This window comes from Perissodus microlepis, chromosome 15 (assembly GCF_051167445.1).
Source record: "Perissodus microlepis isolate ML-2025 ecotype Zambia chromosome 15, ASM5116744v1, whole genome shotgun sequence".
In the NCBI taxonomy this organism is placed as follows: domain Eukaryota; kingdom Metazoa; phylum Chordata; class Actinopteri; order Cichliformes; family Cichlidae; genus Perissodus; species Perissodus microlepis.
This window is the reverse complement of record NC_140475.1, coordinates 9288215-9315678: the sequence shown is the minus strand read 5'-3', so window position 1 is coordinate 9315678 and position 27464 is coordinate 9288215. Positions and strand designations below refer to the sequence as shown.

The 27464-nt window shown below is 39.3% G+C and overlaps 2 protein-coding genes across 4 annotated transcripts in view; one reads left to right on the top strand and one right to left on the bottom strand.

The window, feature by feature from the left end:
* LOC146371636 (steroid hormone receptor ERR2-like) overlaps positions 1-27464 on the bottom strand; it is an 85548-nt gene that overhangs the window by 10855 nt on the left and 47229 nt on the right. The window lies entirely within an intron of this gene.
* LOC146371638 (uncharacterized) lies at positions 1567-18205 on the top strand. Of its 3 annotated transcripts, none has more exons than XM_084954081.1 (12): positions 1567-5709; positions 6833-6916; positions 8664-8744; positions 9293-9409; positions 10926-12921; positions 13001-13081; positions 13665-13721; positions 13860-13958; positions 14052-14099; positions 14861-14926; positions 16873-16950; positions 18126-18205. In XM_084954081.1, exons 1-12 carry the CDS (start codon positions 5626-5628, stop codon positions 18170-18172), a joined length of 2838 nt encoding a protein of 945 aa, XP_084810207.1. In that variant the 5' UTR covers positions 1567-5625; the 3' UTR covers positions 18173-18205. The 3 variants fall into 3 exon arrangements, with proteins under 3 accessions (XP_084810207.1, XP_084810208.1, XP_084810206.1); XM_084954082.1 differs by having other exon boundaries at positions 13665-13744; XM_084954080.1 differs by having other exon boundaries at positions 1568-5709; positions 16873-18205.

Below are 27464 nucleotides of genomic sequence, written 5' to 3'. Positions count from 1 at the left end.
CCTAATTTTTGGAGGTTACAGTTCACTTTACTTCAATTCAATTTTATTTATATAGTGGAAAAAAAACATCATCTCAAGGCGCTTTATGTAGGAAGACCCTACAATAATTCATCAAAAACCCAACAATCAGACAAAGTGCTATGAGCAAGCTCTTGGCGACAGTGGGAAAGAAAAAAAACCCTTTTAACAAGAAGAAACCTCCGACAGAACCAGGGTCAGGGACAGGCAGCCGTCTGTCATGACTGTTTGGGGGTGAGGGGAGGGAGACACGACAAAAGATATTATTAATCTCTGGCTCTTTTCCAAAGCATAAGTAATAATTAGATGCAGAGTGGTGTATAAACACATAGTAAGTGAAAAAATGTGAGTGAAGAAGAAACAGCAGCCTACAGCATAACTATGGGAGGATATAGGGTCACCTGATACACCTCTAACAAATGCTTTATCAAAAAGGAAAATTATGACACTAATCTATAGAATCTAATCTAATCTATAGTATAGAGGGTCGTTGGAAAAAAAACTGTAAAAAAAAAAGTATTTAAGACTGAATACATGTAAATAGAGGGCTACTCAAATACCCATAAATGCCTAAAACTCAGAAGTTACTGCTAACTCTTTTAAGCTAAGTTTTGCTAACGAGGCCATTTTTCACCAAAGTATGTCTTTTACCTCTTCACTCTGTGCATTATTGCCAAAATTAGGAACACCCTGTCTCAGATACTAGAAGAACTAGTCCAAACATTTTTCAATTCCAGGCTGAACTCCTTGTTACAAAAATGCCACAGCAAGTATACCAACAGGGACTGGAAAGAGACACATTCTCTACTTTTATGACTAAGCTTGACAATTTTCTTTTTGATAATTAAACTATCTCAGTGACCCTGAAAACTCCGTGCATTTATCTGCCACTGCTGCATGCCATTAAATTTGAATTCTCTCTCCTCTAGCTTGTGCTTTGTACTCTCTCTTTGCACCTCTCTGCACAAGCTACACATTTATGATCTGTAGTTACGAGCCCAACTAACCTGCTCAGTGTTTATAGTGTGTTATTGCTCTGCGCTCATCTCTTCTCTCGCCACTCCCCACAGCTGACTGAGGCAGATGGCTGCCCCTCCCCGTCCCCCTAGTTCTGTCTGAGGTTTCTTCCTGTTAAAAGGGAGTTTTTTTCTTCCCATTGCCAAGTGCATGGCTACAGGGAATAGTAAGGTTTGTAACACTGCAAAATTTTGATCCAACTATGTAAACTGATGTTTTTTTAGTGATCAAATACATTTTAATGCTAATAGTTACAAAAAAGATTTACTAAGCTGACAAAATGTAATCAAAATGAATATTTTTAGCCATAAAGAAAGAGACAGTAAGTTATATAACAAAATGCATTGAGCATTAAAATAAATAGGGACTGTTTTTTTGCTAACTTTAAAATCAAAATCAGAAGTATTTTTGTTGCTTTTACATTTATCACACTGTTCACTGTTTTATAACCATGTTGTGCTCTGCAAACTGTGGGGCAGTTTTTGTAGTAATGCATTGACCTGCAGGGGGAGGCTGTTGTTGTTGGTGTGTGTGTGTGTGTGTGTGTGTGTGTGTGTGTGTGTGTGTGTGTGCGTTTGTTTTTCTATCCTCCTGGGGTCCATGACCTGAGATATCAGTCACACCATGGGGACCAATTTTTCCCGTGGGGACCGAGCCCTGGTCCCCACGGGCACAACCATTGTATTCAATGGAAAACAGGCTGCTGATATGCCTGGTTAAGTTTTTTTCAAAAAAAAAAAATGGTCCCCACAGATTCAATTTTCACAACTTTGTGTATGCCCTGGTGACCATGGGTGGTATTGCAGTGTGTGAATTTGCATCCGTGGGGACATTTTCCTGACAGTGTGTATAAGTGTGTATCCCAGTGGTCTGAGATGGTATTGCAGTGTGTAAACTTACATCTATTGGATCCCTTTTCTGACAAAGTGTGAAAGTATTTATAAGATACCACTTTGTTCCTTTATTAATAGTATTAGAGCCTGCCCACTTTAATGTGACCAGACTTCTATTTTATTTAATTATTTGTACCACAGTTACTAAGGGAGCTCATTTATTTATTATACTTCATTTTCTTACGATTTTTTACACAACTGATATCATTTAAGGAGACAAAATATCAAATCATTAAAGTATATAATACTTATTATTTTTAAATGAATAAATGGTCAACTTATGAAACAATAAAACTGGGATAAATAAGCATTTTCAGCCAAAATACTGATGACAAATTAGAAAAAAAATTCAGAAAATGCATCACTGTATTATGGAAAGTCAACCCACATTATTCATATTGTTTACTGCAGTTTGAATAATGCCAACCATTTTGAGATTCAAGCACAACAGCAACTACATCCTCTAAATTAGAGTATAAGCAAATAAACAAGTGATATAAAAGTTAAATCCACTCACCATTGACATCAAATAATCTTTAACTTTTCAATTAAACTCCAACAAAAACAGTCCACTTGTATTCCCAAAATTTTAGATGATCCAGTTTTGTAAAAGATAAATAAATAAATAAAACATTTTGAACACAGATTGCCGTAGCACCTAGCAATATGCTAGCTTTGCATAGTTTCAAATTTGATCTCTGTAATACAAAACAGAGACATGTGGGTGACCCAGCCATTTCAGCAATGAGTGCCCCACTTATGGAGGTTGGCCTTGTGGTCTGGGTCACTGGTACTCTCACACATTTTCCGGTCCTGGACCGACATGCAGCATTATGGTCAGAATACAAGGGGATCCAGCCTGAGCAATGGTAGATTACAGCGGCAGGCAGTCCCTAATTCACCAGAACCTGTGTCTGTTACTGTCCTGGGCCTGTGACCCAGTGTTTTGATTTTGTATTATGCTTTATTAGTCTGTTTTCCTTTTGGTTCATGGTTCGTGACTATTGGGGTTTTGGTTTCTGTTCTCTTGTTCTTCTGGGATTGTGAATTCTAGCTTTTAGGTTTAGTTCCACCCTTGTGTTTATTCTCTTGTTTCCCAGTCATGTCTCATGTCTCTCAGGTCCCTGTATTCTGTGTTCCCTCCGTTCTCTGTCGGTGTTGTACCTCTGAGTTCTGTCCGTGGATTTCCTGCTTTATTTTGAAGGTCCATGACTTATGTCAGTGTTTCTAGTTTAGCTTCCTCCATCTCGTTAAGTCTAATTTCTCCTGGCTGTGTTCCCACATGTTCGAGGCTCTATTTTGAACTGTTTTGCATGGGCAGCCCAGGAAAGGAGGACTCAGCCACACTTCTAGAAACCCTCACTGCTTGGTCTGTTCAGTCACTAGCTCAGTCAGTCACTTCTACCACAACTACCACTTCAGCCTGTAGCCCAGTTAGCCACCCGGCCTGTTGCTCCATTTTCACCTCAACCATTACTTCAGTCATTATCACAGTTTCCTGCTCAGTCACCCTCAGTTCAGTCTCCTGCTCAGTCTCCTGCTCACTCGTCTTTAGCTCAGTCTGTTATTCAGCCTCCTGTGTTGCCACTAGCTCAGTCTCCTGTGTTGCCGCTAGCTCCACTTAGCACTTAACTTGGCCATGTTAGAGACAGTAACTCCCTCCAGGGTCTCCCCAGAGGCTGAGTGTCAGCCACCAGCCGATTCTAGATCCCTGGAGGCTAAGGCGCCAGTGCCAGCTACCTCACCTGGGAACTCCACTGAGCAGTCTCAGCCATCATCACTCGCTGAGAGCTCCAGCGAGTTCACCCATCCGCCTCCATCCTCTGGTGGGTGTATCAGTGAACACTTTCAGCGCTCTGAGGACTGCATCCCGCTGTCGCTGCCTTAGCCAAGCCAATGTGCTGCTCAGCTCCAGCCAGTGTCAACACTGCCAGAGGTCCCTGTGCCTGCTGGTTCTGCATCTGTTCCCGCTGGAGGGTCCGAGGGATCTATCCAGCCTGCAGCGCCACCTACTCCATCATTTGCGGCTGCCACGCTGTCATCTGGTTCTGCCTCGTCTGGTCCTGGTCCTGCCACACCGCTACCTCGTCCACGTCCGGCTCAGCCTGCTCGACCTTGTCCGTGTGTGGTTTGGCGTCAGTGGCCACCTTCCAGGTCGCTGACTGGACTCCGTCGCCGACGCGGTCGGCATCCTGAAATGCTCCGACGCTGCCGCTGCCTTCCACGCGGTTGGCCTTCGGATCGCCTACATTGCCACCGCTGCCTTCTGCACGACCGGCCTCCAGAACTACTTGGTTTCTGTTGCTGGCCTCCTGGTCGGCCCAGTGAACTTGTGTAGCTTGGACCCTGGTGCCATCGACCTCTGGGTTGGCCCCCGGAGTTACCGTCTTGTATTATTGAGCCACTGGCCTCCGGGTCGGCCCACTGAGCTGTGTTTTTGGACTCTGTGTTTTTGGTTTTCCCAGCTCATCTGTTTAGTTTTGGACTCCTGTTGCCGGGATTTTGCTTTGGTGGACTCCGAAGTTTCTGCTGGTTTTCTGGTTTCTGTATTGGAGAGGAGTGCCACCCAGGGTCAGATTCGCTGACAGAGGGATCGAACTTCTGGGAATCCTGTTCGCAGCCGGTCACCATGCTGTCACTGGAAAACTACTGAAGACTCTGATGTGGTCCCCCAGCCATCAAGGTTTATCCCAAAAAGAACCCCTGGTGTACAGCCACCTCAAAATTCTGGAAATCTATCAGCAGGTGAAATGTGCTCATCTCCTTGTTCTTTCTCTGAAATTGGGATGCCCACCAGCACCGCGCTCCAACCATTTTGCTGTCCCCACAAGCAGCAGGGAAAGACAGTCAAAAGCAAGCATGGCCACCCAAGGAAGGTGAAAGTGCACTCTGTGCAAAAGAAAAAGTCCCTGGCTGGGTGAGCAGTGCAATGTGGGTCTCTGTCTCCAGGTGGGTAGGAACTGCTTCAGGGTCGATCACACAGGGCCAAAAACGCCTGGACGCTTGTAATATAAAAAGGCCAATAAATTAAAAACTGAGTGAGCAAGGATAAAAAAACATTTTTGTACATATTTATTATAGTTCATATTGCAAGTTGATGTTGTGTTGTATTTTGTTAATGTTGAATATTAGTTTCCACTATAAATCTCAAGTTCGTTTTTTTTTTTCACTTTAAACTGTTGTTCCACTTTCATAACAATAAAATAATATAAAATGGCTGCCAGGTATTGGAAGCTGAGGTTATTCTAAAAAATGGGGCAAAAGCATTCAGTTATAGTATGTTTTTTGACCCTTTTACAGCCAAATTTACCAAAACAGTCCAGGCGGCCTAAATTATGCTTGGTCAATAAAAGGTTAACTAATAATTTTGGATGTTAAAACCATATTAAACTAGTTTTTCTTGGATACATTAATATTTAGTTAAAACACAAGTTCAGCAATCTAATGCTGACATTTTGGTGCTGAAGGGAAGGGATGAGGGAAAACACACTTTTCCTGACGTTTGCGGTCCTCACTTTACCTATTCCCATCCCCCACCCACCGCAGTACGGAAAACACACTTTTCCTGACTTTTGCGGTCCTCACTTTACCTATTCCCATCCCCCACCCGCTGCAGTCACAGGTTTGCAGGTGTTGCTAATTAGTCGCGTGCTCGGTGCAGCCAGACACGCGGGGCGTAGCTCGGAGGCGAGAGGAGATGGCTGGAAGTATGAAGAAGCGTGACAGAGAGAAAGTGGAGATGTCCGACAGTCAGAGAATAGAGGATGAAGGGATGAATGTGGTAAGTACATTAAACAAACTGTTTTAGTGTTTACTTAATAATTAGGCAAAGTGAAGTGTTTGCAGCCGACAGTTTGCGCTACAGTTAGCATGCTTTGCTAATGCTTGCGTGACTTAGCTTAATGGGGAATTCGACGACATTCTCCTAAACTGTACAGTTTTTAGCTGATATCTTAACATTCATGCAGTCATGAATGTCTGTTTTGGTCACTTTTATTAGGTACTGTCGTAATATTCGGGCGTCTGTGGGACTGAAAATGAACGCTTAATGAGTAATCAATGAGCTTAGTGAGTAGCTAGCAATAGTGTTAGCTCTAAATGGTGAGTAAATTTCTAGAACAAATTTCTAGTAACGCCCGAGTTTCACCCAAGCAACTTTAGCATCGTGTCAGCTCTTTAGTTAACTCATTTGAAATGGCTTTTGCCAAGTGTGGGAGGAGGGGGGAATAGTGTGCAACCCCAGGACTGATATTTAAGCAAGACATATTAGCCTTTTATAAAGAAGTAGAAGCTGTACCCAAATGTCATTCTAAACTAAAATGTAAAAGTTTGTAGGAAACTAGTACTTTGGTAAAAAAGTACATCATTAAGTTCTTTAATATCCGATATATGTATCTAAGTATCATAAATATTACCTGGCAATTAATGTACTTCAATATCAAATGTATACATAAAAGCAAAGTGTGTACACAGTTACATGTATTTCAGGGGGTGTTATCAGCCTGGCTGATCTGAAATTCAGCTTTTCATTTTTTTATTTTTTTTTTATTTTGTACTTCTGTACAGTACTTGAAAAAAATGTTTGGTACATCCCATCACTCAGTGCAAGCTGAAATTGTCTACAGCTTAGTTTACAACAGTACTGAGGGCCACTTTTTAAGATGGAGCCATGTTTAGTCAACTATAGGCTAATAGAAAGGGTGTTTTTTTTTTCTTTTGGTTGTGCTGTAATCAAAGCCTTCTGAATTTAGACTTCAAAACCAAGGTATGTGTAGTAATGCTGTGTTTTCTTACACAGCATTAGGTTTAAATAAAACAGAGGATGCATTTAGTAGTGTATTGGTCTTGTTCATCACCTTTTTGTGAACCTTATCAAAAGAAATGTTTGTCTCTGTAATGTTTAGCCATCGGAGAGAACAAACCAAGAGGGTGAGACTTCATCACAACCCCAGCTCTCACCTAAGCAACTTGCAGCTTCCAAGACTTTGGTAAGTAACAAATTGATTTTAACTTGTGGTATATAACAGGCTCAGTACTCTACAAGTTTAACAGTTTACCATGTAGATATAGATGAAAAATTAGCAGTGGTGCTGGGATCGATAAATAAATAAATAAATAAATGTGACAGCTGCCAGTCATTATGTGGCTTTTCTGCCTTTCTTTCTTAGTCTAATTTGTATAAAAGATGGGTTATGTTCACACACACGTAGGTGACAGAAGCAGAACTTGACACACAAGCACAAGAGCACAGCCCACAGTAGTGATAATGAAATGGACTTCAGGATATACCTCATGATTGAGAATCCATAACTCGTTACCCCCCTTAAACCACACTCAATTAATTTTCCACAGTTATATCTAATGCTAAAGTGACTTTATCCTCCACAGCTCATGAAACTTAATAAAAATTTGCATTCTTTAGAAATTGGTTGTATATTAAGATGGTGTGCAAAGTATGTTGACACTCAAGCTGTGTCCCAAAACCTAGGCCGCATCCTTCGAAGACCGAGAAGGCCGGAAGTGCGAGGCTTGTAAAACGGGACAGTCTAGCATTCAGATTTGCATCACCAGCTGTCTCGTTGGCGTTTAATAAACTCAGCCGTCTCGCCGGCTCGAGTGACCATTGAACCCTCCGGTCAGCTATCGAGCGGCTGGGTAACAGAAGTCTCTGAAAACATCTGAGCACTTTTGCAAATATGCGATCTCTTGATAAACTGAGCAGATATTTGAAGTTTACACAGCTACATTCTCACCTGAAAATATGTTAAAAGTTTATTTTGTGACCCAGAAAGAGTAATAAGATTAATATTAAAAGTTAGTAGCGGCCGCCATTGTTGGAAACTGGAATCGGCTTGGCCGTGCTATGAATTCTGGGATATGGTGGGGCACAACGGATACACCCGACCCATCCTTCAAATCTGGGGAAAAGGAGGACTCATTTGTCGGCCAGATTCGGAGGAGTCTACGAATTGGGACAGCCTTCGTGGCGTCGCTGTGATGTAATCGGTCTACAAATCCGGCCTCAGGAGGATGCAGCCGACGTTTTGGGACACAGCTTTAGTGCCACTCAGGACAAGAAACCAAACAAATCTCTCATTTACCTGAAAATGTACTAGTCCAGTGACCCTGAAAGGCATTTTAATAAGTTTAAAGGCAAGCTCTGTTGTATTGTTTTAAGGCAGATATTTCCATGATTTTAAGTGTTTACATTTGGCCTAGATATGTTATATGTTCGGTTATCATATCGATATGTGGAACAAAGACTTGACATGGTTAAACAAGATACAGGAGTGATTCTGTTAACTTTTTTTCATAACTAAGATATAATTATTGTGGTCATGAGCTACTGTACTTCTGCGCTGTACTGCTTCTTAATTATAGAATGCTTATTTTTCAGTTCAGGATTGTTAGGAATTTTAAAAATCCACATTCAACATTTAGGATTGGCTTTTATTATTTGTTTACTCAATGGCAGTACTTCAATACCAGTTCTTGTTACCCATCCTGTGTGAGATGTAAAGGAGTGAAGGAGAGCTAGAATTGTCTGCACTGTTTCTGATGTAGATTAGATGTCATTCATATTTAGTGTTTTCAAGGTGCAAATTGCTGAATTGACTTGCATGACTTTCAAAATTGCAAGTATGCTTTACCACACATCTTATCTAACATGTTCCTCATTAACATTATGTATGTAGACATGGTAATACATGTGTCCTTTTTAATTTTATTTTAAAGCCCTCAGCAAGTCTTAATCAAGAGGGGGAGACCTCATTGTCAGATCTTTCATTTGAGCTACCAACATCATCTGAGAGCATGGTATGTGTCAAATAAGCACTTTTAGCTTATCCCATATGACCATAAGTAGCTCTGAAACTTTTTCATAACTTGCAGGTTTTTGCTAGAGTGAGTTAAGCTGTCAGTTTTAAAGAGAACCAGCAAACACAGCCCTGACCATGCATTCACTGTTTGGTTAGCATGTACTGTCTTTATGTCACATACTGTCACACATGGCCTGGCAGAGAACTGAACAACAGGAGGTTCAATCTGGCCTATGGGTGGCTTTGCTTCAGCTTTAATGCTTTGCAATCTTTGAGTTGAATTTTTCATAAAATTAACTGTTTTCCTGGTGTGGTGAAGTCAGCATAAGTCTACACAGGATTGCAAATGTATGGGAAGTTAAAATTTCTAGATATGTTATTCAAATCAAACTCATGAGGTTGTTACAGTTTACTTACAGAACTCTAAATGTAAAAAAATCTTTCTTAATTCGCTTTGGGTTGAGAAGTTAAAAATCAGGTTTGATATCTTTCTCGATGTATTACAGTCATTGCTGTCAATGTCTTACATCTCCCCTCTCTCCATAGGAAATAATTGTTGATGTTGATGCTGATACTGACATCGATATAATCACTCCTGAAAGTTCATACTCTGATGCTGCTGACCCAGATGTGCCACCACTCAAACGAACTGACAGCATATTTGTAAGTTTGCATAATTCTGGTCATTTCCACACTTTTATTAGGGCTTTAACTTACTGTAGAAGACTGGCATTGCAGCATTGCAATTTTTAAACTATATGTACTTAACAAAAATCTTGGGCCACTCTTCATTCTTTGTATTTTACTAGCAATATGGGTATAGTTCTCCAGGCTTCTTGAAGGACATTCAAAGGTCCTCTTTGGCTGTTTCTGCATTTTGTTCTGTTCAGTCAGATGACTCCACACTGCTTCAATAATGTTAAGGTCAAGGCTCTGGGGAGGCAAATCAATGACTGTTAATGTTCCACTGTTTTTTTTGTTTTGAAGATCTCCAACACATGCTGCCCCAAACCATGACAGAGCCTCCACCATGTTTTACAGATGACTGTAGACCCTCACTGTTAAACCTCTCTGCTGTCCTCCTGCATACACGTTGATGAGTTAGAAACAAAAAATTCAATTTTGGATTTTTTACTCCACAAGCCATGTTTCCAGTGATTTTGTTTTTAAGTCCAGTTTTTGTGTAATTCGGCATACCTCAGCATCTTCTCATTTTCATTTGGTTTTCTCCACTTACCTCAGATTTTATTTCTTTCTTTGAAAGACACTGCACACCATGCTGAGAGATGCAAGGTTTTCAGGTCGTTGGGAATCATACTGTTGGTCTAACAATATTATTTTATGCCTGTAACTGTTATCTTTGGCATTACTCATAGATTCAATTAATGAAATGGAAACAAGTGATGTGTTTTAGTGACAGTCTGCTAGAAAGAAATTACCTACAGATAACATTTAAATTTTATTTTTTTTCTAAGTTGTCTATGTGGGGACACAACACTGGTTCATCTCTCAAGTTAGGAGACTTTTTTTTTTTGCTTTGAATGATTCATAGGTCATTGTTAAGTAGCTTAACAAACAAAAACATTCCTCTGAAAATGGTCAGGTACAAGGACTGGACTCAAATGAGTGAAAAAGTAGCCAATGTCCAAAGAAAAACTTTGAAAGACCTTCCGAATGTCTGGAGAACTATTGCTCAAGAGCACTTTAGAAATTACAAGTCTGCCTCCTTGGAGTAAAAATGTAAAGTAATGAGAGAGGGGGGAAAAAATACAGGAGTTTTCATCCAATTATTTGAACAGCTCTGTTCAATAATTATTTTACAGGTTGTTTTTTGAGGGGTTTTATTGTATCTTGTTTGACACAAACATTTGACATTTGGTTGTCAGTTGTGAATTCTTATGGTAGTGCTGAAATGGTATCATCCAGCCCTAATTTTTCCTTGTTAATTTTATGGTTGGGTTGAAACTATCGGTAAACAAGTCTTTCTGTATACAAAGCTAAAGTTGTTGATGAAAATGACTAAATCCAATAACCCTTCATTAACCTGGTAACAGTTCTAACAAATTAAAGTTCACTTTAATGAAGGTGTTAAAGGGGTCTCACAGACGGTGTAAGATTTTCACACCTGGGTAATTATTCTTGCAAATTTAGCTATAAATGTCTCTATCTGGTTTTTCAGCTTACCAGTGAATACCTGCAGTCAATCTCCAAGGTGGCTGACACATCAGAAGCTTCTGGAAGTTGTATTGAAAGCACTGATGATGAATATATTCCATCAAAAGACTCGGGGAATGAAAGCAGTTCAGAGGGATCTGACAGTCCTGCAAAAAGGGTCCCATTGTTGAAAATTAAGAAAACAAAGAAGTCACAAAAGACTTCCAGAAGAAAAGCACTTCGAAGTACATCTTCGGGTAAGGACCATGAGACAGTAGAAAGTGAAAGCTCTCAACCTAACCAGGGAAATATTTTTGTGATGAAGCTGCAAAAAAAGAAAGATGGGGCTAGAGTATACAGTAAAAAGCATCACTGCTTATACTGTCCACAGGAGTGCCATAAAATGGCAAGGCACTTAATACTCAAGCACAGCAGTGAACTGGCTGTAGCAGAAGCAATCAGTTTTCCTTTGAAATCAAAGGAGCGCAAACTACATTTTGACCTCATTAGAAACAAGGGGAACCGTGCACATAATATTGAGGTTCTGAAAGCGGGCTGTGGAACACTAATCCCAAGTCAGCAAACTAAAAAACCAGTGAAGCCAAATGACTACATGCACTGCGTTAACTGCCAGGCACTGCTGAAAAGACATTTATTATGGAGACACATTTCAAGATGCAAGCTTTCACAGAGGTGCAGCACAACAAAACCAGGCAAAAGTCGGATCCAGTCACTTTGTGCCTTTGCACAGCCTGTCCCAGATGGTGTCAGCAGAAAGGTTTGGGAACTGGTGAATGCTATGCATCAGGATGAAGTCAGAAACATCATCAGAGAGGAGAAAAGTATCTTGAGACTAGGAGAACACTTGTATTCAAAACATGGACATGACAAGACCAAACATGAGTACATCAGACAAAAAATGCGAGAAATGGGACGGTTACTTCTGCGCTCACGGGAAGCAGGGACACTGAAAAAAATGGAGGATTTCTATGTACCTTCAAATTTCAAGTTTGTGGTTGAAGCAGTAAAGGATGTGGCTGGCTTTGATGAAGACAAAAACATCTACAGAGCTCCATCATTGGCCCTGAAACTGGGCCATAGTCTCAAGAAGATTGCAAATATTCTTGAGTGTGAAGCAAAGATGGCAGATTTTCATGATGAGGAATTTCTTAAGAATCTGAAGAGAAGCCGGGATCTTTATGAGAAGAAATGGGATGTGTGTGTTTCATCTCGTGCCCTGCAAACTCTAAAAGAAGGAAAATGGAACACTCCTCAACTCCTCCCTTTCACCGAGGATGTAAAAACCATGCATATGTATCTTGATAGGTACAGAAAAGAATACCAAACCAGACTTGCCAGTGATCCCAATAAGAAGAACTGGTCAATGCTGGCCAATTTGACTCTTTGCGAAGTGATACTGTTTAACCGCAGGAGAGAGGGTGAGGTATCAAAAATGCCACTAACTGCATTCACCCTGCGAGACACTTCAGGAGTCCATTCGGATTTGGCAGTAGGACTTTCAGAGTTGGAACAAAAACTCTGTCGCCATTTCCAGCGCATCGAAATAAGAGGGAAAAGGAACAGAAAAGTTCCTATCCTCTTAACACCAGACATGCTGTCCTCAATGGAAGCCTTGGTTTCACATCGGCGGGCCTGTGGTGTGTCTGATGAAAATCCCTTTTTCTTCTCTAGACCTGAAGCAGACACTCACTTCAGGGGATCGGATGCCATCAGACAGATTGCAAAGGAATGTGGAGCGAAGCATCCAGAAACACTGTCCTCAACTAAGTTGAGAAAGCATGTGTCCACACTGTCCACAGTCCTAAACCTGAGAGACAATGAGATGGACATCCTTGCAAATTTTCTAGGCCATGATATCAGAGTCCATAGGGAGTACTATAGACTGCCTGAAGGAACACTTGAGTTGGCTAAAGTCAGCAAAGTGCTCATTGCTCTAGAACAAGGCCGACTGTCAGACTTCAAGGGAATGAGCCTCGATCAAATCCAAATTAATCCCAATGGTAAACAAAATGTTCTTATATTTTTATTTCAGAGTAAATGTCTTTTGTGCTACATGGTTTTCTTATCACTGCTTTACAGAAGAAATGCAGGAAGATGTGGAAAGTGATCTTTCAGAGACGGATGCATCAAAGGAGTCATCTTTCAGTTCCTCAACATCGAGTAGGTGACAGGTTTAACTGTTTTTAGCATCCAGCCATTTACTGCATATAAAAATAGATGACATGATAGTTTTTAAATTTGTAGCAAAAAACGTGGAATCTTATAGTGGCAGACTGTTAACAGAGGGGACAAACTAAAACCTCAAAGTACATGCCAAATTGTTCCGAAAGAGTTTCTCTCATTTTACTTAGTTATCACATGAATGTATGTTCAATTGTTAAATTTTCTGATCAGTTTGGTTTGAAGTGTACTTAAATGTTATAAAAAGGCTGTGAGCTGTCATTATTGACAGCTGATTTCAGTTAGTTTCTGGCAGGCGGATGGACAAGAACTGTATACCTTGCTGCACTGCCCCATCACTATTGTGCAGACACTTGATCCAAATGATAAGCAACAAATGTCTGCTCTTGTTGTTATGGCTTAATATTTGAATAGTGCAAAGATGTGGAGACATGCCATTCATCTTTACATACAGTTAATACCTCTAACAAAAAATACATTGCGTAGTGTGAAGGCTGAATGGGCACAGAGTTCAACCATATACCATTACTGACTTCTTTGACTTTTGACTTTTTTGTCAAAGGATCCCAAAGATCGAGAAGTCAGCCAACCACTGATGAGTTTGATGAAACACCCACAGGTATCCAGCAGAATAACCAGATGGTACCTTTTTAATTATTTTGTGGTTTTTATAAACACAGAAATTTAATATATATATATATATATATATATATATATATATATATATATATATATATATATATATATATTTTAACAGGATCCTCAACACCTAAGAGAAGAAAGGAGACGGGATCTGACATTGATGACCCTAAAGAGGGTACTTCTCACACCCACCGCACACCCTGTTTTGCCTCAGGTACCGGTCTTAATTTAGCCTCTAAGCAAGCTTCACAAAAACCTAAAAAAAATTACAGAATTTTGATTGTGTGCTATCTCAATTTGTTAACAGGAACTTCAGCAAAGGAAAAGGAGTCTGACACTGATGCCACTAAAATGGGTAATTTGCGCACAAACTACAGGACTTTAAGTCCCCCCCATTCCTTTTTTTTTGAAACCTGCTTTTACAAATTGGTAGAATTAAACCAAACAGGAGCACAGAGAGTATAGATGTTCTTTTTTTGGGTATATTTCAGTTGTGCAAACCTGAAAACTTTTTGATTGGTATGACTGTCTAGAGCAGATTTCCAATAATCCACAAGAAAAACATAATTTCTGTAATTGTAACTGGATGTACTGAATGTACTTTAGAAAGTAGGTTAGAAGTTTTTTAGAATGATCATTTTGAGTATCCCCTACCAAAGAGCCTGATAGCACTATTGTTGCCTGTATTGTGTAACCTTCTTTTTACCCTTGCGTGTTTATTACTGTTAGATTTTTCTATTGCTGCTAGCTGCTTGCCCACCATTTTATTTTCAAGCCACGCCAGTTCAGTTGGCATTAATTCTGTATATTGAGAACCATGAATGGGTAAATTTTTTTGCTTCAACCTTTGTCATTGTTTTACTTCAAGAGCTCTGCCAAAAAAAATCACATTCTTTAACTGAAGGAGACTGGACTAGGTATTTGCCTGACAGTGTAATATTGAAACTTTTCAAATATTTTAAATTTTAGCACAGTAGATGAGTTATGTAGCAGGGTGATAACACTGTACTGCATTGCAGTCACAATTTTGCATGTTTTTCAGTATTTGTCTTCTGTTTTCCAGGGTCACAAGGTACATATTTTTTCTACTTACACAGTTTACTCTTCTTCTCATAGGACCACCAAGATTCAAGCAAGGACAGTGGACCACAGATGAGCCTGATGGTGACCACGCTACTGCAGGTATCCCACAGACTGAGGCTTGGCATTTGCCCACATTTCTTCTTTACCCATTCCCTTTTCCACACAACAGCTAAAAAGGCTATACTAAAATAAGCACTGATTTGCTTTCTCACCCTAATAATGGTTTTATTTTAAAGTTGGACAAATGTTCCTAGTACAACCTATCTGGACTGGATGATGACATGATGATGAATTAGTAATGATTAATGTAACAAGGCAGTAAGAAAAAACGGAGGCCTTTCAGTACAAGGCTTTCGTCAGCGTTACAGCAGACGAAATGTGTGCCAAATTTATTAAGGCTGACTACTTATGGGTGATTAGCTGGTTATTACTGTTGTCAAAAATGACTGTTACTGGTCAAAGAATTTACTGTTGTTACTTAACAGAAAAACACTTCCTCCTCTGTCAGCTCTTTTTTGAGAGCTCCAGTATGTGAATACTTTTACCTGAAGCAACCAAAGTCTCATACTCCTTGGGTGGGTGAATACAGACAAAAGTCTTTATGTCATGTTAATTCTGGACAAGATCATTCCAGGAATCAGGGCTCTGTGCCAGAAAACATGTTTGTCTAAAACTAGGTAATCCAGGTTTTCCATTTCAGAGTGAGGGTGGATGCTGAGTCAGACCCTGTAAACCTAACTTGCAGGATTTCTTTGACTCCTCTCCTTCTCCTGGTGTATCTGAAATGGCTGACTTGCATTTTTTTTCTTTTTCTCATCCATAAAGTTGCCATCAAAGGTCATAGTTGAGTGGTTTAGTTTGCAGAAATTTACATTTTTACAGTCATTGAGAGACGTAGTGAGATAATAGATTGTACTTAACAAGACCGCATTTTATAATGATTTACCAATGTAAGAATGGAAACAGAAATGACATCAGATTTACTATCAGTTAAAGATGAAATTTATAGCCCATTTTATAACTCTGGATGGCAGTACAGCTGTTAGGCTGGTAGTTCCCATGTATTCAAACATTTCCTGTGCGTTACTGTTATAAAATATCTTTTTAATAGCATGTAGTGAGTGTCATCAGATATGACATGCCACAATATGTCATTTTTGATGACAAAGATCTCATACTGATGCAAATAAATGCACTGGGTGCATCCTAATTCACTAATTTTCTTTTTTTTTTTTTTTTTTTTTCACTGAATTTCATACCAATGATGGGGTGTTGGATAAAGTCAGTCTGTCAGCAAGAAACACTGATAACTAAGTTCCTTGTTATTTCTACTCACAGGCAGATCGTTTCTAAGCATCTGATTTGATCTTTGAAATTTCATTTTTGTCAACCATTTAAATTAAATGGTTTCTAGTATTATGAATATACTAGAATATTTTGTATTTAAAAAAATAAGTTCACAATTAGAACTTAAGTACATACTGACACTAATTCTGTAAGTGGATTCTGTGTCTCTGAGCAGGATGCAGTATGAATCCAGATGGCAGCTTGTTACTTATCTACAGGTGATAAAGTGAAAGCAGGCTACAGGGAGAAAACAATGCTGCTTTCAAGTGTCTCTATTATTGTTAGTCTCAACTGTTAAAGCTGACTGACAACTGAACTGTGATTAGCTACCTCACTTGTTAGAAGTGGATGTTTCCTTAAATTTTCTTGTATCTATCCTCCCTTCTTGGGAGGTACTAAGAAGCAAGGAAAAAATGCAAATGATAGAAAAGTGTAGGCAGTTTCAGGGACCTATGATGTATCCACATATAACTGTGATAAAGAACCTAATGTGTAATTTGCCTGTTCACTGACAGATTTATTTTATTAATATTCTGAAAATTCATGATTTAACTGGACCCTCAACAGCTAAGAGGAAACTGTGCAAAATTTAAAAGTGATTACTCTAAAACTGAAGCGTCTACCCTTTTTAGTTTTGCCTTAATTTATCTTGAATTAATTATTACAACTGTATTAAGTCACTTTCTTTTCTATTTTAGGAACATCAAAGAAGAGGACTTGGACATCAGCTGAGGTCCATGCTGTGGAAAAGACACTAATGTCCTTCATTGAGTCTGGTAAAGTACCAGGAAAGTCTGAGTGCGTTGCCTGTATTGAGGCTTCACTGAAAGCACTTAAAAACAGAACCTGGACAGCGGTAAAGTTCTATGTAAAAAATCGAATCACTGCAATGCAGCGTAAAGCTGCAAAAAGAGTTTAACAGCCTGTTCTTAATTGTTCATTTGTGCCTTGTTTGCCCCTTTGCAATGTTTTTACATTCTGCGCTAGACCAATGTTTTTGGACAAATCAAAAAAAACGTTTGGAAAGAATGGAACTCATGTTCCATTTTAATTAGTTTTAATTATGTTTTGAAAAGGAAAAGGCATTCCCGTTCTGACATATCTAAAAATGCCACCTTGCTTATCAGGGAGTACTGTCTTATATATACTTATATTTATACTTGTATATAATATGATATATAGAGATATAGATATAGATATATAGATAGATATATGTATGTGTGCGTATATAGAGATATAGATAAACACATACACTATTTGTTGGATGTAAGGGGCTGAAGGTCTGACTTTAAAAGGCTGAAATAAATGTTACATGAAGGCATAAACTCAGTTTGTCTGCCCATTTCGTACAGTAGGTGACTTCTTTTAACCGTCAAATGTGGTTTGGTAAAAATATCGTTTTGTTTTCTGTTAAAGCAGATCTGATGCTTCATATCTGATGAAAATCAACTGACAAACTGAATTGATTTTAAATTATTTTATTTGCATATGTTCAATCATACCAAGTAAAACACTATACAAAATGTTACCTTTAGCTCAACTTTTACAACATTCTTAAATTTCATAAGTAGTGTTTGTGTAATTTCACAACTTCCTAACTAATATTTTAGAATCAGATTTAAAAAAAATAAATTAATAAAATAAGTATCTGGCAGTCAGGATGAGATTAATAAAACAATCCATCCATTTTCTTCCACTTAACCAATTCAGGGTCTCAGTCATTATGTAATATGATAGTAAGGTTTCATGGATCAGTGTTGTTGACTGTATGCTCATAGACACATGACCGGTCCCCAGTATCAGTAGACGGGTTATGTCTGGTCCCCAGTAAAACAAAAATTCAGGTTTAAAATTTATTTGAGAGTGTTTGACTTTTCAAGTCATTTTTAAGTTTAGATGAATTTATTATGAATTTAGGAGTGAAAATCATGTCTTTACACCCTTTGGAAAGGGTGGATCCCATCAGGCACCTGTCACTCATTGGACCCCACGATGTAGGAAAAACAGGTATGTGTGTGTGTGTGTGTGTGTGTGTGTGTGTGTGTGTGTAAATATTTAGAGACACACAAAGACAAAGAGATGATGCCTACGGTGAACTGAGTGCATCAATCATAAGAAATCACAGACAGCTCTACTGACCTGAAAAATATTCGACAGACAGTGGGCACACACACACACACACACACACACTTGTTCTGCAGATAAAACCAAAAGCACTCTACCCAACCTCTATCACACACACACACACACAATAAAGTGTGTATATTATTCTCTATATTTTTCCCTCTCGTCCTGTAATGTGTTGCATCTTTTTGTCTGCAAAGATACTAATAAATTCCCAATAAGTTCCACACCAAAGTGAGTTCCTCTTTTGAAAAAAACAAAAAACCCCACACTGTGCTAAACTACATACCACTCAGCCGCAGTCCACACTTTTTAGGCGACTCCTCTAAGACAGTACGGACCATACTCATAACATACGGAGGTAGGACAGAATGAGCAGCTGCTTCACTGTATGGATTTATTTTATTTTTATTTTTTTATTTAATTACTCACTATTTACACACTCCATTTCTGACTCTACAATGTCTCAGCTACAAGCATGATAAATAACCCAATAGCCTCTGTGCACTTCTGGCATCTGAACAACTGAATTACTTTTCTTGTCGATGGCAACACCCCCACCAAAACCAGGAGAATCCTTTGCATCAGCATGTTGCACAGTCACAGCAGCTAACACTCCCGTAAGCCTTGTCCACATGCCAGAACTATGTCCCAACCACACTGCTGATGGATCAGAAACTGTGAAAGTGCCAGTTTGAAAGCAGTACACACAAAGACTGGGCGTGGGTTACTGACTCTTAATGTCAATGAATTTCCTATCACATGCAGAAAGAAATAAAAAAAGGTCCCAATTCAAATAATTTTGAAAATGAGGGCATCATTTAATGTTCTTGGTCTGACATTGCATCCAAGGTTGATCTTACGAGACTCGTTACCCAACAGCTGCTAGGGGGCTGTTCCTACGCACACAGCTGCGACACATAACCAGCTACCTCATTTTTGTCGGGCTGACCGCAGCACAAGATTGTGGATGTTTGCTACACTGACTGGGCCTCACAGTTTTAACACCAAACCCTTACTCAACTGTTATTGATCACCACAATCATTTTTGATCAAGTTTCTGTCATTAAACTGGATAAACAGGAATTCAGACCCAAATAGCTTTTCACACTGTTACTGTGTAGCTGTTACTTTAAATATAATTACTCATGTTAATGTATTGATAATGTGCTTGTGAAAAATGAAGTGTGTTTGAAGTCTGAAGAGGGGACAGTGTTTGTGCAGTAGATGCGGGGACAGCATGGGAACACTACCATATGGTGGTGTGTATATATGTGTGTGTGCATGCGTTTAACAACAAGACTGACATCTGTGCGTATGTATGAGAGTGCAGCCATATGGGGCATATGACGTGCACACACTGTACACCATGTATTCCACATGATAATACCTCACAGCAACATCCCAGTGGCACATTTTAATGTAATTTTCTAAAAAGCCATGTGGGCGTCCTAATGAGGGATTTTAACACTTGACAGGGTGGCCTAGAAAGGATCGTCCTCTCTTGAGATGAAAGAAAAGCTCATCGGTTCAACAGACAGGCAACAGTAAAAGAGGAAAACGCTAAACCGACGTTAAACAAGCGACGCTAAAAATGATTGTTTGTGTTATTTCTCCCACATGTTTTAGTTCAGAAAATGCATTGTGCAGATATCAACTTCAAGTTATCACTGACTAATATGGGTTTTTTTTTAAGTTGTGTCTGACCAGTAGTCCAAAGACATGAAGTTACAGTAAAAAACAAAACAACAACAGCCCAACACCACCACATTCTAACAGGCTGACTTGTAGAGAAATCGCTACGATGTATGTTTTGCCATTTTTAGTTGCAAAGAAAAAAAAATACCTGAAACAACTCTTTATATAAAGTGCTCACTATATTGTACATGAGACTCCAGCTGTAGATTTGTGTGTATGCATGTGAGCAAGAGCTGTTTTAACATTTGTATTTGTGTGTGTCTGTGTGTGACAGAGAGAGAGTGGGACAAACTGATGAAGAACCATGCCATGTCTTCTTGCTGATAGCTATGTTAACAGATAAAACAGGCGGTCTCAGCCGTTTACTGACCACAGTCTATTCTGTTACTGTTGACTCACTCCAGCTGATAAAACTTAGAGAAACACATAACATCTTTTTGTTCCACATACACGCAGCAACAACAACGCTCAGGTCATGGCATCAAAATTAGACTTATGCAATCAGCGTGTCAGTTTTTCTACTGTCTATGTCATAAACTCATTATATTCTATTCTAAACAGGACTCCCGTTAAGTACACACAAGTGTGTGCGCTAACAGTCACATAGCTTGTTGTAGTCAGACAACATGTTGAAACACAGCTTGAACCTGTTACGACACAAACATGTTTAAAGTTAAATAGCTATGATAAATAAATACATTATTAATGTAAACTTTACAAAATTCATGAGTAAATTTCACAAGCACAGCTTTGAGTGATGGCACAGGAAGATCCCTTTGCTTTCACTTGGTCGACAACAAAAGTAGCTCTTTGTAGAAAATCATGCCTGACTGCAACATGACACCTCATGGATTTGTTTATGTTGACGTAGACTGTTAACAATATTAACCTTATGACTTCCATCCACATGATCAGCATGTCTCTGGGGACAGCTTTTTATGATATCTTGACTGACAGCCATTAATATGGGACCAGACACCGTTACCACAAATGAACACTGGACTTTGCCTGGAGAATCAGGTTGTGACATTGACCAAACATGGAAATTCTCTAATGTAGCACAGACCAGTATAGAGTCCACATGACACTACTAGAAATAGTCTGTTTGGTATTCAGCTGCGAATTTAGAATTACCTGCACTAGGGCTTGAATCAAAACCAACACTGAGATCCTCTAATCGAACTAATTGTTCCCATGTTTGTTATTTCTGCTTTTTTGTTTTGTTTTAACTTCTGTTAATACTTCCTCACTATGTACTGTCTGCTTCAAAACACACTAGCATGTGTGTGTCGTCACATGGTTCCAGGCTTTAACATGCAAACATCATGGAGGAAAAGTCAAATACTGAGCTCTACTAGCTTGTACCAAATAAAAATTGCGTGTCTGTTATTTGGACATACTTTAGTAAAGACAACATCAAACAAAAAAAAGAAGAACACAGAAAACTGCATAAGGTAACAGCGGCAATCTGTTACAACACTTGAAAAAAATCATATTACCGAAAAAATGTATATCTCCTAGCTTTAGGAGTTGAGCAAGAACAGAAAACTATGGGGTTCATGTGGCTTTTTAAAGAAGGTTAAAGACAGTTTATTGTCCAATCTGGATACACAGGGCATCTGTCTTCTCGGGGGCATCTCTGTCAGGTACTATACAGAAAAGTAAAGGTCTGCAGGGCATGTGTGAAAACAGCCATGAAGAGAAAGATCCATAAAGTTGAGTGGAGCTACAGAGAGCAGAAATATTTATTTGCATTGCAGATGAGCCGAAACACTATATACTATATCAGTTTTTGTAATAAGATTCCATCTAAGGAGACTCTGGAGAAATGGATCCCGTGTGCCTGTAGCTCCAGTGTTTACCAGCATCCTCCAGTCCCTGCATGTTATTCATAACAAGTAGTGACAGCTAAATAGTAGGCTAGTGTGTACAGGCTCAGGCTGCCCACGCAATACAGCCCACCTGTTGACTGTTAGTGTGTGTGAGGGAGGAACACTCTCAGACAGCCATAATTAAAAGCTGTTGGTAGCTAAGCTGGTTAACAGAGGCTTTAAAGGCAACCGGGGGCTATGCTGCCACCTTCAGCGCTTCATCATCATGCATGATCTTTCCACTTATCTCATCTAACACCTGCCCTCTGTCAAGCTTCATCTCCTCACCTCTGCCTCACCCATTTTCCATTCATCGTTCTGCTTTCCTAGACCCATTGTTCTTCCACACCTCTTTTTATTCAGCACATTAATGACTAGTGTGTTTTGCTTCGGGTTTGTTCAAATGGCTGTTTGTATTTTCGCTCTCAAAGTCAGGTATTATGGATTCACAGTAAAAATCCATACATCAGCGCTGGGAAATTACACAGTAATGAGGGCTGATGTGGTCTTAAGTGGGAGAGGATAGCATGGAAGATATCGCTTTGCCTGCAGTGATGCAGAAAAAAAACAATACATCCAAGCAAGAATAAAAAGTGAAGGGCAGCACAAATCTAATACTTTCCTCCAGCTCAGGAAACAGCGAGAAAATAAAAGGTGGATTTTTCTTCCTTTTCCCTCAAATTATTATTATACTTTGGTTACCATCGGTTACCAATACAAACAAAATTTGTGGTGGAGCCACAACATACAATTTTTTCCATCACATATATCCTTTATAGGGTCATCCCATATCATACCTTCTGTGATAACCAGTATGAATTTAGGCAGTATATAACAGTGTTCAGCAGCTATTTTGTGCTTCTACTTAAAACCTTCCAGTTAACAGTTTGTGCTTATATTTGACTTGTGCTGTGTCACTTGCAATACTACTGACAGAGCATTATATTACTATAATAAAATAAAGCTACAGGCACCTTGTTTCATTAGATTTACACTTTATATGAGGCAGTATGCCATCAGTAACAGTAGCTCAGTAACAAGGATGGAAAAGTAATCCTTCATTTACTTATAAATGCTGCTGCCTGAAAGCTGAGTGTCAATAAAAGCATTCAGTATTTTTTTCCTACACTGTCAGAAATATAACTGCAAATTTTCTTAAAATGTAGTCTGTAAAATGTTGAGGCTATACTGCCCGCCTCTTACTGGTTTCTTTGTAAAACCTGATTGGTTGGCCCTACAGTAAGCTTCATTTGGTTGGCTGTGCGGCACAAACTAACCCCTGAGAAGGAGGCTCACTAACAGTCACAGCTGGGACAAATTAACCTTGTTCAAAACCATGTGAAAGTGAGCGTTAACTATATTACTAATGGTAACATAATGGGGATTGGAAGGCCCCACTTAATGTATTTCACTTATATCATGAAGTTCTTTCTTTATTATTTTATGTATAAATAAATGTATCAATATTGAGAATGTGTTTTCGAAAGTGTTAGATCTGAGTACTAATCAGTGGAGAGGCAGTGAGAATTTACTGTAAAGTAAGTTTGATGGATTTCTGATCAATACTATAGTAGTATTATTGTATTACTATTGTAGTAGTAATTCTTGTGAATTGCAAATAGACAGATATACATCTTGCCACAGTGTTAGCTCATCAGTCTGTGGATGAGCTGAAAGTTATTTGAAACCATTATATGCATCAATTTTGAGAATTTTTTTTACTTTTTGCCAGCTCACAATAAATGTGACACAAACTATCTGCCACTGGTGTCAGTCAACATCGTCAGTATTGGCCGATACAGATACTGTATATCAGTGCATCACTAATGATGACCATCAGTATGATGGCATCCAGCTTTGTCGAGTGATTGCAAGATTTCCAGATTCTGGAAACTGGTTGCAGAGATTTCCTCCCATTCAGTCCCAGCAACATTAGAGAGGTCCATACATAAAACTGCTGAATGGAACGTTGCCGTTTTTACACCACACCAAGCTTCCATTGAAATACAACTGAATCGTTTGGATGGTTAAAATCACATCTTATGATTATTTCTGCAAATCACTAAGTTGTAGATCACAATAAATAAAAGTTTACAATTAAAATGTTAATGTTTTATCTACAAATTTTGAAAATATAGCTGGTAAATGCACTGAAACAGTGACTGAATGTAGGGTGGGGAGAGGAGGTGGAAGTAGTGCTGATCTTCACACCCTCCCTCTAATTAGATTTAGTGACTTGATAATTCCCATTATATAAATGAAAATGGCTGTGTAAAATATTTATAGCCTCCAGCGAGGGCTCACTGCCCCCTCTCTACAAGCCCCTAGCCCTCAGGGACACCAACGCCAGGAGGGGCAACATGTGCAAAACGCCGCAATAAATCAATAATGTACGATCCCCTGCTGCATCTCACACCCTAGATTAAAAGGCCTGATGCCTGCTCATTCCTACAAACACACACACAGCAAACAAGTAAACAACACATTCTGCATTCACCCAGGCAGACATGTCGCTGAAACTTCAAATATTTTCATTAAAATGATCATCAAGTGAAATGAGTAGAGAGAAGTGACTCTCTCTACAAACGCTGGCTTTGCGTGTGGCCTCTGTGAGCAGCTAAACTTTTGGCTTCGACCCGGCAGATGAGGATGGGTAAAACAAACATGTCGACTGTAATGATACACGATACGCACATCACAGTCAAGCCAGGCTCCCAACATCTGAAATGTCAAAGTGGCTACAGTCTAACTGATCAAGACCTCAACCCGGCAACCTCGAAAGGGAGTCTTTTCCCTTTAATTCATTTTTTAATTTTAAGTGGGCAGCAAACAATCAAACATGTGTCATAAATAATGACACATGCACACAGTATATTAAAACAAAGGGTAGACATTTTTTAACTGATTTACTGCCATGGGACTGCAAGCCTCCACCAACTAGGGCTGTGCGATATGACCAAAATCTCATATCCCGATATAAGACATCTATCATCCCGATAACGATATAAATCACAAAAATGTAACATTTTCTGTAAATTATGTGAATCTCGGGCAGCTCGACTTGCGTGAAGTGTTTCCAGCTGCGTGTCATGTAGCTGGAGTCGAATGTTTTAACAGATGCATGAAACGATACATTTTTAGACATAAGTTGTAACGGCCGCTGTTTTATTTATGAGTATTTATTACACGGCGTGCTGCGGGGAAAAGCCTGTTCTAACGTTTGAGTCTAAGGCCTATTTTTTAGCACCTGGCGGCTCTTTTTTTTTTTACGTCCGTAAATAATCTGCTCTTTCACGTGATTCATGTGAAAAATCTCAACAGGATCTTGAGCTTTATTGTGAAAGGTTTATGTGGAACATAAACAAGCGGACACGCGATGGTGTTACCGTCGTTGTTGCTAACGATAACGCATAAAAACAGGCGCTTGTCCGTCCCTAGTGTGGTTATATTAAATATAAGAGAAAGAGAGAACTTTAAGAAATTAATAAAAACTACAGTGACCATCAAAACGATGAAAAAATATTGCCGTAAACAGTTTATTTTGCGACACCACGAAACAAACGATAGCGTAAAATGAAACGATAGACGTTTTTATATCGTCATCTGATATATATCGTTATATCGAACAGCCCTACCACCAACAAATCAAGCTTACATCATTGTCTAGACTCCTGATGGTTATATGTACTGCAAGAAATAGAAGTTGGCATTGGCGGCCAAAGATTAATGTCTCTAAATGTAGAACATTTAGTTTCTGAGTTTTAGCATTAGGCAATCACCAGAAAAGTGATTTTGCAGAACATAAGAAGTTTGTCAAGTTCTGTTAAAAGCTGCATAAAAGTTCTTGGGATTTGAACAGTAATAACTTACATTATGCAAGGTCGCATTCAGCTTGATCTCAGATGTTGCTTTAGTCTAGGGCTGCCACGATTAGTCGACTAGTCACAATTACGTCGACTATCAAAATCGTCGACAGCTAATTTAGTAGTCGACGCATCGTTTGAAGCTTTGTAAGATCACAAAAGACGCAGGAATAAGTAGTAGGATTTAAGAGTGTAATAACGGACTGAAACAGAAGATGGCAACACTGCATGTACAAGGATGCCAGCTGCCGTTAAACCCCGAAGAAGAAGCAGTGTCCGGTATCGTAGCTGTGTCCAAATTCAGGAACCGCATCCTCCTGTGACTCCGACAAATGCGTCCTTCATTTCCCCAGATTTGAAGGATGGGTCGGGTGTATACTTCGTGGCCCAACCTATCCAGAATTCACAGCGTGGCCCAGCTCAGTTTCCAACAATGGCAGCAGCTAGTTAGTTTTAATATTACTCTTATTATTCTTTCTGGGTCACAAAATAAACATTTAACATATTTTCAGGCGAGAATGTAGCTGTGTAAACCTCAAATATCTGCTCAGTTTATCAAGACACCACATATTTTCAAAAGCGCTCCAACGTTTTCGGAGACGTCTGTTACCCACTAGCTCGATAGTTAGCCGGGGGCAAGGCTCACTAGAGCCAGTGAGAACACCGGACTCCCGGCAAATCGTTTTTAAACCCATCGCCGTCTTTCGCTACTCAGGTTAAATATATATAAGTCACTTAGATAACTTAAAAATGTTATTGTTTGGCTTTTTTCAGTATTTTATTTGTTCCTGAGTAAATCGGTTTGGCTGAGATTAAAGTTAAAGTTTTTACACAGCTGAATAAACGTCAAGCAGACAGCTGATTATCAGAAGTGTGAGATGCTCAAGAATATACTCCGGTGTCCTGTTATATTTTAGGCAGCAAGGAGTTTATTAAACTTCACTGAAACAATCTGCAAATTTCATTAAAATTTAATAAACTATCATCTTGTCTTTATTTTTAGTTAGCACATACCTTAAACACTTAAAGCTGTAAGCTAATGATAGTTATATAACAGCAGATGCGTGCTGGTGCAATAAGCTGTACGTTTTACGTTCAATGGATGCATGATCTGATTAGTCGTCCAATTGAAAAAATAATCGGTGACCAGTCGCCTATCAAAATAATCATTTGTGGCAGCCCTACTTTAGTTCAAGTGTCCTTATAGTCAAGATCCAACCAAATCCAAGCTCAAGATTATTGTGAAGGTAGGGTGTGGTATTGTGTTTCATTATCAAGGTTATCTGATGAGGGAATATAAAATTCTCAGTCACAGTACAACATGTGAAAATGTGAGAAAAGAAAAAAGAAAATTTCATGGCATACTCTTTACTGTTTTTGAAGAATTCACCCTCTGTTTTTACAGCAATCAATTTCTGCGCTGCTTCCTAACACAGACTTGTTTTGTACAACCCCCTTTGACCTACATGAAAGAAGCAGGAAGGAAGCAGTCAGTAGCAGGGGTCGTCCATGTTGGGTTAGGGGTGTGTACTTGCCATTAAAACACTGCTTAAGGGAGGATTACGATCTAGTGCAAACTCACTTTTTAATGGCTTTCCTGGGGCTAGCTAGCTTATAGCCTGTCTTGCCTTTTGAGGGTCTTTCTTTGTGCCCCAACAAGACAAATGCTTTGCAGACCTTTCGGGTCACCTCAGTTGTTGATGCGTTTTTCCCGTCTACAGTTTCTTCTTTTGT